This window comes from Calliphora vicina, chromosome 1 (assembly GCF_958450345.1).
Source record: "Calliphora vicina chromosome 1, idCalVici1.1, whole genome shotgun sequence".
Lineage (NCBI taxonomy): Eukaryota > Metazoa > Arthropoda > Insecta > Diptera > Calliphoridae > Calliphora > Calliphora vicina.
Window position 1 is genome coordinate 40,989,910 of NC_088780.1, and position 14,435 is coordinate 41,004,344.

At 31.3% G+C, this 14,435-nt stretch overlaps 1 protein-coding gene across 1 annotated transcript; it reads right to left on the reverse strand.

Annotated features, from left to right (window-relative positions):
• Positions 1 to 708: 708 nt before the first annotated feature.
• LOC135963722 (uncharacterized) lies at positions 709 to 2,943 on the reverse strand. The gene has a single exon (XM_065515689.1). It carries the CDS (start codon positions 2,941 to 2,943, stop codon positions 709 to 711), a length of 2,235 nt encoding a protein of 744 aa, XP_065371761.1.
• Between the last annotated feature and the right edge of the window lie 11,492 nt (positions 2,944 to 14,435).

The window sequence follows — 14,435 nt, forward strand, 5'->3', positions numbered from 1 at the left end:
AATTCAATTAATTCAATTAATTGTATTAATTTTTGATGCAGTATCGACTGATGAAATCATATTTGCAGTATATTCAACCGTTTTTGCTCTACAGAAAAATGTGCTCAAAATCCGCGTCTTTAGGTGCGCATATTTGTCTACCTAGGATACGCAAAATCCTAGGTAGACAAAATTTCTAGGAAAAAATTGCTCCAATCCTTTATATAACTATGGTTGCCCTTTAGGGTGGCCCTTATTTTGCATTTGTTTCGATTTTTTAATGTCCCAATATTTAAAATTGTTATTCGTTATCTAAAATCCAAATGCGGAAAATTTTATTAAACTTGGACAATCGGACAACGCTTAGATGTTAAACATTTTATTTAAAGTTTCGCGATTTGTGTTGGAAAGTTTAATAATGAAAAATTAAATTAGAAAATTTTTTTTATACTTCATTTATATTCAGATGTTTAATATGAAATGTAAAAATTGTCTGACATCGATAATCCATTGCAACATGATATAAACAACAAGTAATATACATAGGTTAGGTTAGGTTTAGAAGGGTGTACACAAAGTGTACTTCCACCCAGAGACCTTGAGGTCCATTGTGATTCCCTTCGATAGAGATAGAAAAAAGATAAAGATAATAGCATTAGAATAAGCAAAAAAGAAGTCCAAAATTCCGTCTGATAAAAAGAAGAAGAAAGAAAGGAAAAATTAGTCTTTTCACGGATTTGGACCTGCCGTAGAACGTCCCTTAAATAGCCACCCTATTCCCTTAATGAAACCTAGTATGTTGCTTAGTTTGCAGCCAGCAACATTACCAAGTTCATCCAGAAATCTATTTCCTAGCCATTTAAGTCTATGACCCTGTAGCATAGGGCAGTTGCACATAATGTGCTCTACTGTCTCTATCTCCTCTGCATCCCCACATACTCTACAGAAGTCCTGTGTGTCGGTATCCCACTTTCCCTTAAAGGCTCCAATTGAGCAGTGACCGGTTATCACTCCTACTAGAATCCTGAGATCGTACCTATCCAACTCTAACAGTGTCCCAGTCGCGTTCGCATTCAGTCTTGGCCATAAGGCCCTGGACACTTTGCAATCTGTTCTACTGCACCAGGATCGATTCGTGCAGTCCCGGAATCTTTCGTAGATTACCCTGTAGTAGTGACAAATGGGTGGTCTAACAGCCCGTTCCCTAGTGTCATGGTCCAAATCGGAACCATGTCTAGCAAGTTCATCTGCTACCTCGTTACCCTGTATATCACAGTGCCCTGGCACCCAACACAATCTCACTGAGTAATGTGCCAATAGCTCCTCCAGAGCTCTCCTACAGTCCTCTACTAGGTTGGAGTGTATTAAATGACATTCCAAGGCCTTCAGTGCTGCCTGACTGTCTACATATATTGTCACTGAAGACCCCCTATTTATGTGTGTCCCTATCAACTCTGTGGCTTTCCAGATCGCGAAGATCTCTGCCTGGAAGACGCTACACTCGTTAGGGAGTCTATATGAGCGCTTGATGTCTTGGTCGACCAAATATACCCCGGCCCCCGTACCAGAATCCATTTTGGAACCGTCTGTGAAAACTGCGCACCCATCAAACAGTTGATCGGATCCAGCCCACTTATCCCTAGTGGGGAATTCTACTGGGGGTGAAGCACCAAAGCTGAAGGTTGCGACCTTATAGTCAGAGATTCCAGATGGAGTAATGCCCTGACTAACAAGACCTGCTTCATACAGTATCATAGTGTGTCCCATCCGCAAGGACTTCACTAAGGAAGACTCAGATAGTCTGAGTAAGTTCCTTGCTGCCACACTTTCAACATATATCTCAATGGGTAGTAGATTCAGGATTATATCCAACGCCGCCTGCGGGGTGCTGCCTAGGGCACCTGTGATACTCAGACATGCACATCTTTGAGCCTTGTTGAGTATAGCCCTGTAGCTACGTTTCCTCATTGCCTCCCACCACACTGTGCAGCCATAAGTAATAATAGGTCTAACAACAGAAGTGTAGATCCAATTAACCATACTCGGTCGCAAGCCCCAGTTTTTGCCAATTGAGTTCCTACATGTATAGTAGGCATTAAGGCCCCTTTTCAATCTTTCCTGCGTATTTATTTTCCATGACAGTTTATTGTCAAGGAAGGTTCCTAAATACTTGGCTCCCCCTGATAAACTCAGCTCGACGCCGTCTAGTTTCGGCAATTTGAAGTTCTCTACCTTATACTTCCTAGTAAACAACACCAATTCTGTCTTTGATGGGTTTACACCCAGCCCGTTAGTCTTTGCCCAGGATGAGAGATCGCTAAGCGACTCCTGCATGATGTCACTGATAGTTGAGAGAAATTTTCCCTTAATCAGGATCACCACGTCATCCGCATAGGCGACTATCTTCCTACCCTTAGATTCGAAGGTCCTGAGAATAGGATTAACCGCCAGTAACCACAGTAGAGGAGAAAGAACTCCACCTTGTGGTGTACCTCTGGTAACCCGTCTTCTGATCACATCGTCCCCTAGGGTTGAATTGATAATCCTGCTTTCCAGCATTAAGATTATCCAACTCACTAGAAAGTCGTCGACCCCAAGTTCTACTAACGAGTTCCTAATTGCCTCTATCCTGATGTTGTTAAAGGCACCTTCTATATCAAGAAACGCAGCCAAAGTATATTCCCTATGCTTCAGACTGTGCTCTATACAACCGACCACTTCATGAAGCGCACTCTCAACGGATTTACCCTTGAGGTAGGCATGTTGAGCGTTGCTAATGAGATGGGTATCTATATTGCTCCTTAGATGTAGATCTATCAGTCGTTCTAATGTCTTCAAAAGAAAAGACGATAGGCTAATAGGTCTAAAATCCTTTGGTTTCGAGTGGCTGGCCTTACCGGCCTTTGGTATGAAAACAACCTTGACCTCTCTCCACCCACGCGGCAGATACCAGATAATATACATATGTACATCATTTCATTCATAAACTCAAATTCCATATTTTACATTTTGAAAAAATTTCAAAAAGATAAAAAAATGTCTTCGATTCTGATAAACGCTAATGAGAACTAAAAATTAACATTTTAATGGTTATACCTAATGAGTTAGCGTGGAAATTTGGTTTTTGGTCACTAATTTGTTAAAAATATTTCTGTGTCTATTTTCTAATAATTATTTCCAAATTGCTTCTAGGGATTTCAGATTTTGCAATTTTAAAATTCTAGGGTGTTTTCAAATTTATGTAAACGGTTTCAGATCTGGCAATGTCCTGTCAAAGAAAAACTGTTAATAACTTCAGACGATTGCAAAAAAAAGGAGATCATCACTTTAAAAATAAATATCTTGTAACTGATTGGGACATTAATATAATTTTTATTCACACTTACAATTAAGTTATCAAAACAATTAATGTCCCATTTTGTGCACTATTATTGATGTTCTAACACCAACTAATATATTTTTTTAATAGCAAAAATTAAAAAGGTTAGCACAAAAAATACTTATACCAAAATATTTTCGGGAATTTTAGAAAAATTAAACTATTAAACTATGAGGGGTGGTACATGATCGATAAACGAAAAAGTTGATAATGTAACAAAATCGATGCCTCTTTTTCAAGTTAATCAGTTTTGGCAGATGTGCCCCTATGGAGAATTGTTCCCCCCTAGCCTAGTATATAGTTACTTTAAAAATTAAAATTTCACATCATGAATGAATTTTTCATATCATATTTTGTTAGAATTTCTCGAAATTATTTATAAATATGGCAACCTTTTTATGCACACAGAGCTGTTAGTGTTGTCTATCATTTTGCTGACAACATCAGTCGTTTGCTCTCGGTTGCAAAAATGTCAATTTAGTGTTCAAGTGATGAAGATTTATTATGATATATTTTGAATATTTTTTGTTCACTCTACTCTCTGTGAGCCTTGACTAAACACGCATACAATCACATACTATTAAATTTGTATACATATGTTTGTATATATATACGTATGTATATGAATGTATGAATATGTATCTGTAAATACATTCATATATTTTGGTAAATAAAAATGCACATGATGCAATATATAAAAAAAAAAAGTTTTTTTTTTTGGTATTGTGACAAATGATAGCATTGTGAAAGTAGTGTAGTATATTTTGGGGAATACTTTTAGAGGTTTCATTGTGGTTTCATATACGGTCGCTTGTCTTTGACAGAACTGTGGTAAAGTTTTTACTGATTTTTTGTTGGGTTTTTTTTTTGCTATTTTATTCGAATGAAGCCGCTAAGCCTGATAATACCAATGCGTGCCAATTTAGTGGATATTTTATTTAATAATATAAAAATTTTAAATATAAAATATTCACTAGTGTTATTTCATTTTCCATAAAAGTTATTTATGAAAAAAATATAACTTTCCATAATTTTACTTTAGTGTATTCCTTTTTATTAGTTTCAAAAAAGATTTATTTTTAAATCCATTTTTGTGCAAAAATATGGATATATTAGCATCAAAGTATATTATTATCATCATTATAGATAGACAGACGCACATACAGCGTAAAAAAACTAACATTGGCAAATTTTTGCAATTGACCCAAAAATGTACAATTTTCATGAAGAAACCGCCACAACCACGACAATGTGTAATTTTTGTAATTTTTTTTATAATATTTCTCTATTTTGGTATTGCAGTTTTATTATATGATTTGAAATTGGTTGCAAATTTATTGCCATTTTATACAAATACATATGTAGTGCATAGTTGTACATATTTATATTCTAATATGTACTAAAGACGAGTAAAATATTTGCATTTAACATTGTAGAAAAATCCATCGAAATATAAAATAAAATGAGAAACAAAATTGAAGAAAAAATTTACAGACAGTATTCATTTCTAGTTTTACAATCATTTTATTAATCTCAACTTTTTCACAAATTGAGAGTACAGTGTGCGAGAAAATTTAGTATATACCGACAAATGTAATACTGTTTATACCCTACACCACCATTGGGTTTGTGCAGAATATTGTCCCAAAATCCGCCTTAAAGTATACCGATCGACTCAGAGCCGATTAAATTTTTTACGCAAGGAACAGGTCCCAATTTTTAAGATATTGAAATACAATTTATTAAATCTATAAAAAGGGTCTGGAGATATTTAAAAACAACTTCAACAACTTGTTTCTCTTCTTATAAAATCTAATATTTTTACAAAATTTTTTTAACAGAGTCAATGCGAATACATACAAAATATTATATTCTAGGATTTTCTAGAACAATGAGTAATCTTCCATAATAACAGAATAAAGCGAAGATCCCGATGGATCTGGCACTGGTGGTTTGCCACAGTGTAGAAAATAGTTCTGCAGAAGGCAATGTCGGATATGACCATTTCTTCCGATTTGACGAATTTATAATATAAAAGTAACAATCGCCATGATCAGGGAAACCAAAATATGCAAATGCATGTTTTTTCTGGTGAGTCTAATGAGCACATGGATAAGATATTTACACGTTTCAGAACTATTTAAGAATTTTGGCATCGATTTGTTAGTGCATATTTTTGCATATTTTACCTTTAAATACATATTTTTGCATATATTTGTTTTAAGAGCATATTTATGTCATATTTCGCGTTTTTAGAGCATATTTTACTGTTTAATAGAATATTTTGAGTTTATCAAAAACAAATTTTGTCTTACTTATTTTTCGCTGTTGTGTTACAGGTTTTTACTTCCTTGTTTAAAATTCAAAATTGAAAAATAGATGGCTTTTCACCAAAAAAAAATTAAAAAAACAGAAAATTTTTTTTTTTAATTTAAAATAACAATTCGAAAAAAAATTTTATCCAAAAAATTAAAAAACTGAAAATAAAATTTTTGTTCACCTAAAAATATTTAAATTTTTTATTTTTAAGTATAATTAGGTGAAGGGTATATAAGATTCGGCACATCCGAATATAGCTCTCCTACTTGTTTTAATATAAAATAAGCACTATTTTAATAATAGCTCCATCTAAATATCAAATTTTAGTTCTAATTCAAACTTAACCGTTCTAAGTGTTAAAGAAATATTGTCTTTTAAATTTGCTCCTGTAACATCAGTTGATGTCGAAAGAACATTTTCTATGTTTAAAAATGTTTTCAGATCCAATAGACAACGATTTTTATTTGAAAATTTAAGTAAATTTTTTTTGGTTGAAAATTATGTAAAAGTTTCTTTTTTAAGAGCATATTTTTTAAATTTTAAGAGCATATTAAGAGTTTTTACTGCATATTTAAAGCGCCTAAAACGCTTTTTTTAGAGCATATTTCCGGTTTCCCTGGTCATGATATTGCGGAGCTCCCACCAGATCATTGGAATCGCAAATTTAATAGTGGTTTTTCCCACTTGGCCATTGCAGTATATATAATTACCACAAACAACACAAAAACTGTATGGATTATTTGTATAAGATGTTTTCTTCGTTGCCATTATGTTATTAATGATACATTTGAAATAAAAAACCAAATTATTTTGGATGTAGTTAAATATTTTTTTTTCAAATAAAAGAAATATTTATTTCCGGATTGTATTGTATATTTAATAATTACACTGTCCAACACATTGAGACTTTTTGGAATAGAATAGCAAACCTATAATTCTGAAAGGGCATGTTGAGTAGATAAGTTTTTTTACTGTGGGTCAAAGTTTTAATTTTTTGATCGAAGGGATGTTTGAGAGATTTCTTCTTATTGTCAGAGTTATATTGTGGAATTTTATGGGGATAATTTTTGTGGAAGATCTTAACCCTCTTAGGCGTCAATTTGACCCTTTTATCGAGAAAATCAAAAAAGTCTTTTCAAAAAGGACATTTAAGGATTAAAATATCCTACGAAAAATTTTGCAGGAAAATTTCAGTGGTTGTAACTAATGATCTTTACGCTTAATTAGCATAATTACACGCCACCTCGTGTAATTATTTTTTCAAAAAAAATCACCAATAATCCAAGATTGATCCGAATAAGCAGAAATTTAAAATATAAGTAGTCCTTAAGGAGGTATACAAAACACATGCATATATATGTAATATATCTCTTTTAGTTCTAGATATATTTATGTTTATTTATTTTTTTTTTAATTCTGCTATCGGTTTAGAAGTTACAGATTTATTTTCCATTTCCCCCACTGCAGCCTCCTCAGCAATTACTCCTCAGCAATTACCCATCCTCACGTGAAGTTTGTTGCTGTTCTTCTCCATTTTCAAAGATTAATTTTTTCTGGCTTTCTTTCCTTTCGAAACAAGCCCAAACATACTCACTTTTGTCAAGTTTCTTAGAATATTCCATAAAATTTTAGCAAATTTAATAAAAAAAAATATAAAATACGAACAGAAAAGTTTCAGATTAAAAGTGGGAAACTCGATTTTGATTTTAGACCCATGGTTTCTTGGGCGATAACGATAGAATAATGATTTCGACAATTGCTTGGACGAGAAAACAGTTGACCCACTCTAATATACATACTTCTGTGAATTTGTTTCACATGAGCGGATTTGACATAGTTAAGTTCAGATCTTAATGACTGTGAAGAGACATCGATGTGACATAAAAAACAAATCTCACTTTTTTCATACCTGAAATAATAAACAAATAAGAAAGTATAGTGGGCCTTATATGGGAGCTAATTATGGACCGATCATCACAAAATTTGATTTGAATATATTTGAAACATATTTTTTTTTGGATGCTAACATATTTAAGAGATTTCTGCACATTAATGAGAAATAATGTACCGATTCTAAACAAATTCAATAGGCTTGCTTAATCGACTCAGAAAGAGATCCTGAGAAGATTGGTATAATTTTAGGAGTGTGTTACAAACACCAACATTAACTATGGTGGTGTAGGGTATAAACATTTTGGGATCTTAATATATACAAAGGTAAATATTACCAATATTTGGGATGTTTTATTAAAATATTGCTAAATGATTGTACTTATTGGTGGATTTTTAAGAAGTGAGGTTTGATGTTGCCCTTGGATGCAAAATGATCGGAATACAAAGTTTAGCCAAATTACCGCATGTGCATACAATTGTTGGGGGAACAATAAGCAGTTCCAATATTTTTATATTTTTAACATTTCAATTAGACAGTGTGGTTAATTTTAGAAAGCAGTTAACATATTTAAGATAAACATTTTCAATAAACAAATTCTGATTTAATATTATACAGGTTTTTTAAAAGTTATGTTATATTATGTATAACAAATTTAAAATCATGACATTTCAAACCGCTATTTTTTTATTAGAAACCTTGTACTTGAACTTCAAACAAAAAGTGTTTTTAAACTTTAACACAAGTAACATTAATAATCATGCATTTGCCTTTATATTTACTGCCTAATAATAAGTTGCGTCTACTAGACGGTATCAAATTATTATGCTGAGCGTGTTTTATTTAAGAATTTTGACGTATCATCCATCTATCATACTTTCTGCCTTGGGTGCCGTCAGTTAGTCTTTGTTAGGAAAATTTGTATTTAAATTTTTTTTTTTTATTTTGCAATTTTTTAACTTTGAAACTTCAATCAATGTAAAGTTGCGTTTATACTTTTAACTTCCAATGGTAAATTAAATCCTTCAGTATGTTTAAGACGATTTTCTGGTTTATATTTATTTAATATACTTGAAGCCATGATATAAGTAAGATGGATTGGGTGTTATAATATTGTCAAGATTTTTGTTGTAATACAATATAATAATTTGTTACAAACTATGAGGTTCTGTTTTAAAGAAACCCCAATTACTATTTCAAAGCAGATGAATTGAACATACATATATTAGCCTGGTTTATTGGAATTTATAGCAATTTAAATTTCCTTTGTGTTCAAAATAAATTTGCTGGTTATCATTTGCGTTTGTTAACTGCGGGCAAAATAAAAGGAAATATACTTAAACAAGTAAGTTAGTAAGTCGGACAAGTCCGACCTTATAATACACTAAAATTTTCTTAATGGAGATCCTACACTCAATATTTCGATCTCTCCCATTCGTTCACAATTATTTTTCTCCATATATTCGGAATAACTAATCCATTATAACGAAATAAATCCTTCAAAATTTTACGGATATCTCTAATGCAGTTCACCAGATATTTAATAATATATATTTATTTTCTATGTGAGGTTCCATGTCCACTAATAATAAGCAGCTCCTTTTCAGCCAAAATACGAAAAATTATTAAAAATATTTCAGACAAAGTTTGAAGAATCTTGGAATTTTACTAATCCATTAATTCAAAATTGACTATGTACTTTATATGGTAGGTCACTCATCCCTTGTTGCGATCTCTACCATCTTTGTTTAAACAATTACAGTTCTGAAGATATTCGAAATAACTATTTACTTTGTGTGGGAGGTGCCACGCCCACTATAACAGTAATACTAAAGTTATTCGTAAAAAGTTCTCCAGACATTCGAAATTAAATAATTATTTTCTAAGGGAGCTTACACACCCACTAATTCAATCCCGGCCATTTCCTGCAGACTATGTAAAATGATAGGGGAGCTCTTGGGACAAAATATCTTGCAACTACAGTTCCAAGATATTTAGAAATAACTAATTAAATCCGGCCCAATAGCACAATCCCTTACACTGATAATGCGAAGGGTATGGAACATTAACACCATACCCTAGTCGTGGAAAGAAGGAATAGTTGTAACAGTGCCCAAAAAATGTGAGCTATCCCAAGGTAAAAAAAAAATTATCGAACAATCCATTGAGCACAATCGCAGCTATATCTTCTCTTTTTAGATTTCGAATGAATACCGGAAAAGATAATAAACACAATCAAGGAGCTTTACACAGATTCAGAGTTCGTAGTCTATTTTAATGGACATGAGAGTCAATCTTTCCAAACAATCTGTGGCATAAAACAAGGCTGTGTTCTGTCACCTACACTTTTCTTGATTCTGTTGTGGATCAATCTAATATCAACTCTCCCGGTAGTATTCATCGGAATTTAAATGAACATCTCAACGACAGAGATTATGCGGATGATTTTGGCTTAATGGACCATCGCTTCGAGAAGACCAAAATAATGAATATCAGTCCAACAAACACACCACCTGTCACATTGGTTAATGAGACAATCAAGGACGTCGTATCATTTTGTTACCTTGGAAGTATTCTAAGCAAAGATGAATAAGGCGTTCTAGCCATATATCTAGCAAGACAAAAATATGCATATTCAATTGTAGTCCATATCAATACTTCTATAAGGCTACACTACCTGGCATATAATGCAACATCAAATAGCCAGACTACAAACTTTCATTAATCGTTGCCTCCGACAAATAAACGGAATATTGTTGCCCAATTGGGTGACAAACTTTATTAGTGATCTCGAACATATCCTCTGTTGCTATGGAGAACTTAGACGAAAATGGACTTGATAAGAAATTGTATAAAGTTTGAAGACTATCGCAATTATAGTTCTGCAGATATTCGAAAATAACCATTTACTTTGAAAATGGTTAAAGCAATGGTTAAAAACAGGGTCTATTTTGGAAATGAAGTTTTAGATTTAGCAAAAAAAAAAATCAAAAATTATATGTCTTGAGTTACAAAACTAATATTTTGATAGATACCCCACTCTCATCCCGCTCAATGACAAATACCCATATTTATGAACGTTAAAGTTGTTTTCGGAAGTGGTTCTTATATGGGACTAATGATGGATCACCATAAAATTAGATGATACGATTCTGTGTATATGAAACTTATTTGCGTTGACTTTTATATGGATACCGAAATTTTTGATGAGATTTATGTGAGTAAAATTGATTTCGGAAGTGGGTTTTATATGGGAGCTATGACTAATTATGGACAAATTGTTAAAAAAATGAGAATTGAGTATATGTGAAACTTATTTCTATTTAACTGTATTTGGATACTAGCATTTTCGAGTATGGTCCTTATATAGGAGCTATGGTAATTTGAAGACCGATCATTACAAAAAGCGTAAGTTTAGCTCACTCAATGGATCGATTGTTCCCAAATTCAATACAGCAAGTATTTGTAGTGTGCATGAAATTTTTTTTCAACTGAAATTATTTAACTATTGTTTATATATTTTGTTTGTTTTATTCATAACAAGCTGTTGTTGTTTTTAAACTTTAGCAATGAAATTTATATTTGTTACTTTCATGTTTCTTATTTTCTTTTTTTCATGTTTCTTTTTCATGTCGAAAAGTTTTCTTCAAAACGAAAAAATATTTTTTTTTTCTTTTGCTCTCACACTTTAAAGCACATTTTTTTTACTTTCTTTCAAAAACTTGTAGAAAAAATTCATATAATTTTAACCAGAAAATAAAAAAAAGTATATCTTGCAAATTGTTTTCTTTTTTTTCAATTATTTTTTCATTATTTACGACCTTGAACTTGAAGCCTTCATTGTCTTGTTATTATTAATTTTCTTAGTAGTTTAGTGTTTTTTCTTCAATGGATTTTTTAAAACTTATTTTAATTAAATGCAGAGATTTTGTCAGAAACAAATTAACCAAAGTTATGTATATATGTATGAGTATATCTCTATATTTTTGTCTTGACCAAATAATGTTAAAACTACTGAACGAACTATTGCTTAAGTTTTACTTTCATGTTGTTTCTTTTTTTTTACTTGAAAGTTTTTTAATCATAAGTTTAGCATATTTTGTGAGTTATTAAGATTTTAGTATTGTGATGTAAATGTTGACCTGAAGTTGAATATAATAGTATTATTAGTATACACTGTAATTATATGGGTTGAAGACATCAATGAATCTCATATTTATTTGCGGTATGAATTATTGAAAAATGTATTATTTAATGCAAATGACATATTTCACACTAGGACACTGTTCAAACTACTTTAACACATTGACTGCCATGTCGGAAACATATGCACATTGCACTATGCGGTTTACGCCACTTTTATTTTCTCTAGCCATGTAATACATTAGTGCTGGATTTTCAAGTATATTTTTGTGTTGTCTATAAGTTCTTAATCAAAACTGTAATATTCACATCCTTCATCACTTTCTGTACTTGTACTGAGTACTTTTTTCTAACTCAGTATCCGATAAAAAATTTAATTTCGCCATTTCGTAAGACACTATTATTTATAAAGAAACTCTCTGTTTCTAAGAAGTAAATATTACTGACAGTAGACCAAATTCCAATATTGATGTTTATGAAGAGATTACGAAGAAAAAAAGTTTTGGCCCCCAGCAGGGATGGTAAATGATTTTTTCTTTTGGTATCAAAATATTTTACTAAGAGTACTTTTTTGAACCCCAGGGTACTAAAACAATTTTTTTTTAATATTTTTTAACAAAAAAAAAAAAAACAAGAAAAACGTATAACAATTCATTTAAAGCATAGAAATAATAATAACTTAAAATTTAATTAAGTTTTGTTTAATTATAACATTTTTGTTTATGAAATATTCTTTTATAATTCATACAGACATATTTTATAAAAACAAAAATTATATAAATAACATAAAACAAATTGAGATCATAAGTAGTTGTAAATGTTAAATACAAATATAAATTTTGTATGTATTTTTGGATAATAATTTGTTGCTATTGTTGTTAATTTTGACAATATTTTGCAAGAAAGTTTGTTCCTTTCTTTTGTTTTTATAATGTTTTGAATTGAAAATACTTTCGACATTAGCCGATGAATGAGGTATAGACAAAATTCCAGTCACAATTCTAGAAATGTCAGGAAACATTAATTTTAACCTTTTAACGATAAATTTGCAGGTGCCCGTACATCAAGACTAAACTGGCAACTCGCTTTATTTTGATTTTCTTGCGAAAACAATAAAGCGAGTTGTTTTATTTTTGTTTTTTCTTTACTCACTACAGTTTGTGTCGGCAAGAAACCTACCAATTGTAGTAAGGAAGTGTAAGAAAAGATAAAATCACTGTTTATTGTTGGTGTTTTGTTTAAGCTTTGAAATTTTTACAAATAAACTTAAGTGTCAGTAATTCTCAATCACTCTATGGTTTTATTTGTATAATATCTTTAGTTTTTCTAAATCCTTTTTGGAAAAGGTTTCCTGATGATCTGGCCTAAGCAACCAGTGAAATGCGCATAGGAACTAGCTTATCCCCCAACAATAAATTTCAGCGAATTTATCAATAAAATTGGGAATTTAGCATAAAAACAATTTTACTAAAATATTGATTCATTTAATTCGTTTTTTAGTTCCGATACCTTTAACCAAAAATTACATATATTTTCATTAGTGGAATGTTTAATTTCAATTATATCAGCCAATGCTCGATATTGAGTGCTAATTGACTCAAATGAGTTTTTTTTCGTTTGGAAACATTTCCATTAAAAACGGAATAATACTATTAGTTTTTCCACTCAAAACATTTTCTGGGGAAAATTTGTTAAACCAGACCAAAATATCATCATCGAAATCTAAACGTTCCACTATAGGTTAAACGGCTACCAAAACTGTGCTAAAGTACAATTTTTCAAATGCAAATATTGCACTATTTTTAATGCCATTTTGGAACCAATACCCCAAATTAACTAAGTCAGCTTTTTGTTTTTGGTAAATATTAAATTCCATTTGACAACACGCAGTCAAAGACATTGCATCGTAATTACTTAATAAATTTTGTTGAAAAGCCTGTATTGCTTTCAAATTTTCAATTGCATGTTTAAATAATTTCGCGAGTTATAAACAAGAAAGTGAAAATGTAGGACAATAAACTAAGTAAGTAAGTAATGTTTTTTGTTAAAAAATGTGATAAAATTGTTTAACTTGCTTGAAATAAATCCACTTTTTTAACATAACCTTAAAAGTGCTGCGATTGTTTTCAAAATGTAACTTCGTGGAAGCTTTTAAAATTTCGGCAAAGTTCGGCAGATTAAATGAAACCAGAAATGAATATATTGAAATGTTATAAACCAATTTACATTTACATATAATAGCCATTTTTAGCAGTTTTCGAATAATACTATCTTTTTTAGGTTATTGTTTGAAATTTGGCTTAACGAAAATTCAAAAAAAGAAAAATTTTATGCCGTTTTCAAACATGTAGTGGACAAAATTCAAGTAAACATATTTTCAGATGAAGTGGAGAAGCATATAATGAAAACAATAAATTTGTTATACCCTACACAACCATAGTGGGAAGGGTATAATTCGTTTGTGCAGATGTTCGTAATGTCCAAGAATATTAGTCTAACACCCACCTTAATATGATACATATTTTTCGGACGAAGCCTATTTAAATTGGGTGAAATCGGTCCATTATACCACCTAGCCCCCATACAAATTTCCTCACGTAATAGCACTTTATCGGTCATAAATGTTTAACTTATAAAGGTATCTACACAAATTTTGCTCCAAATAAATTTTATATATACGGAATTCATGTCAGCTAATTTTATGATGATCGGTCCTTAATTAGT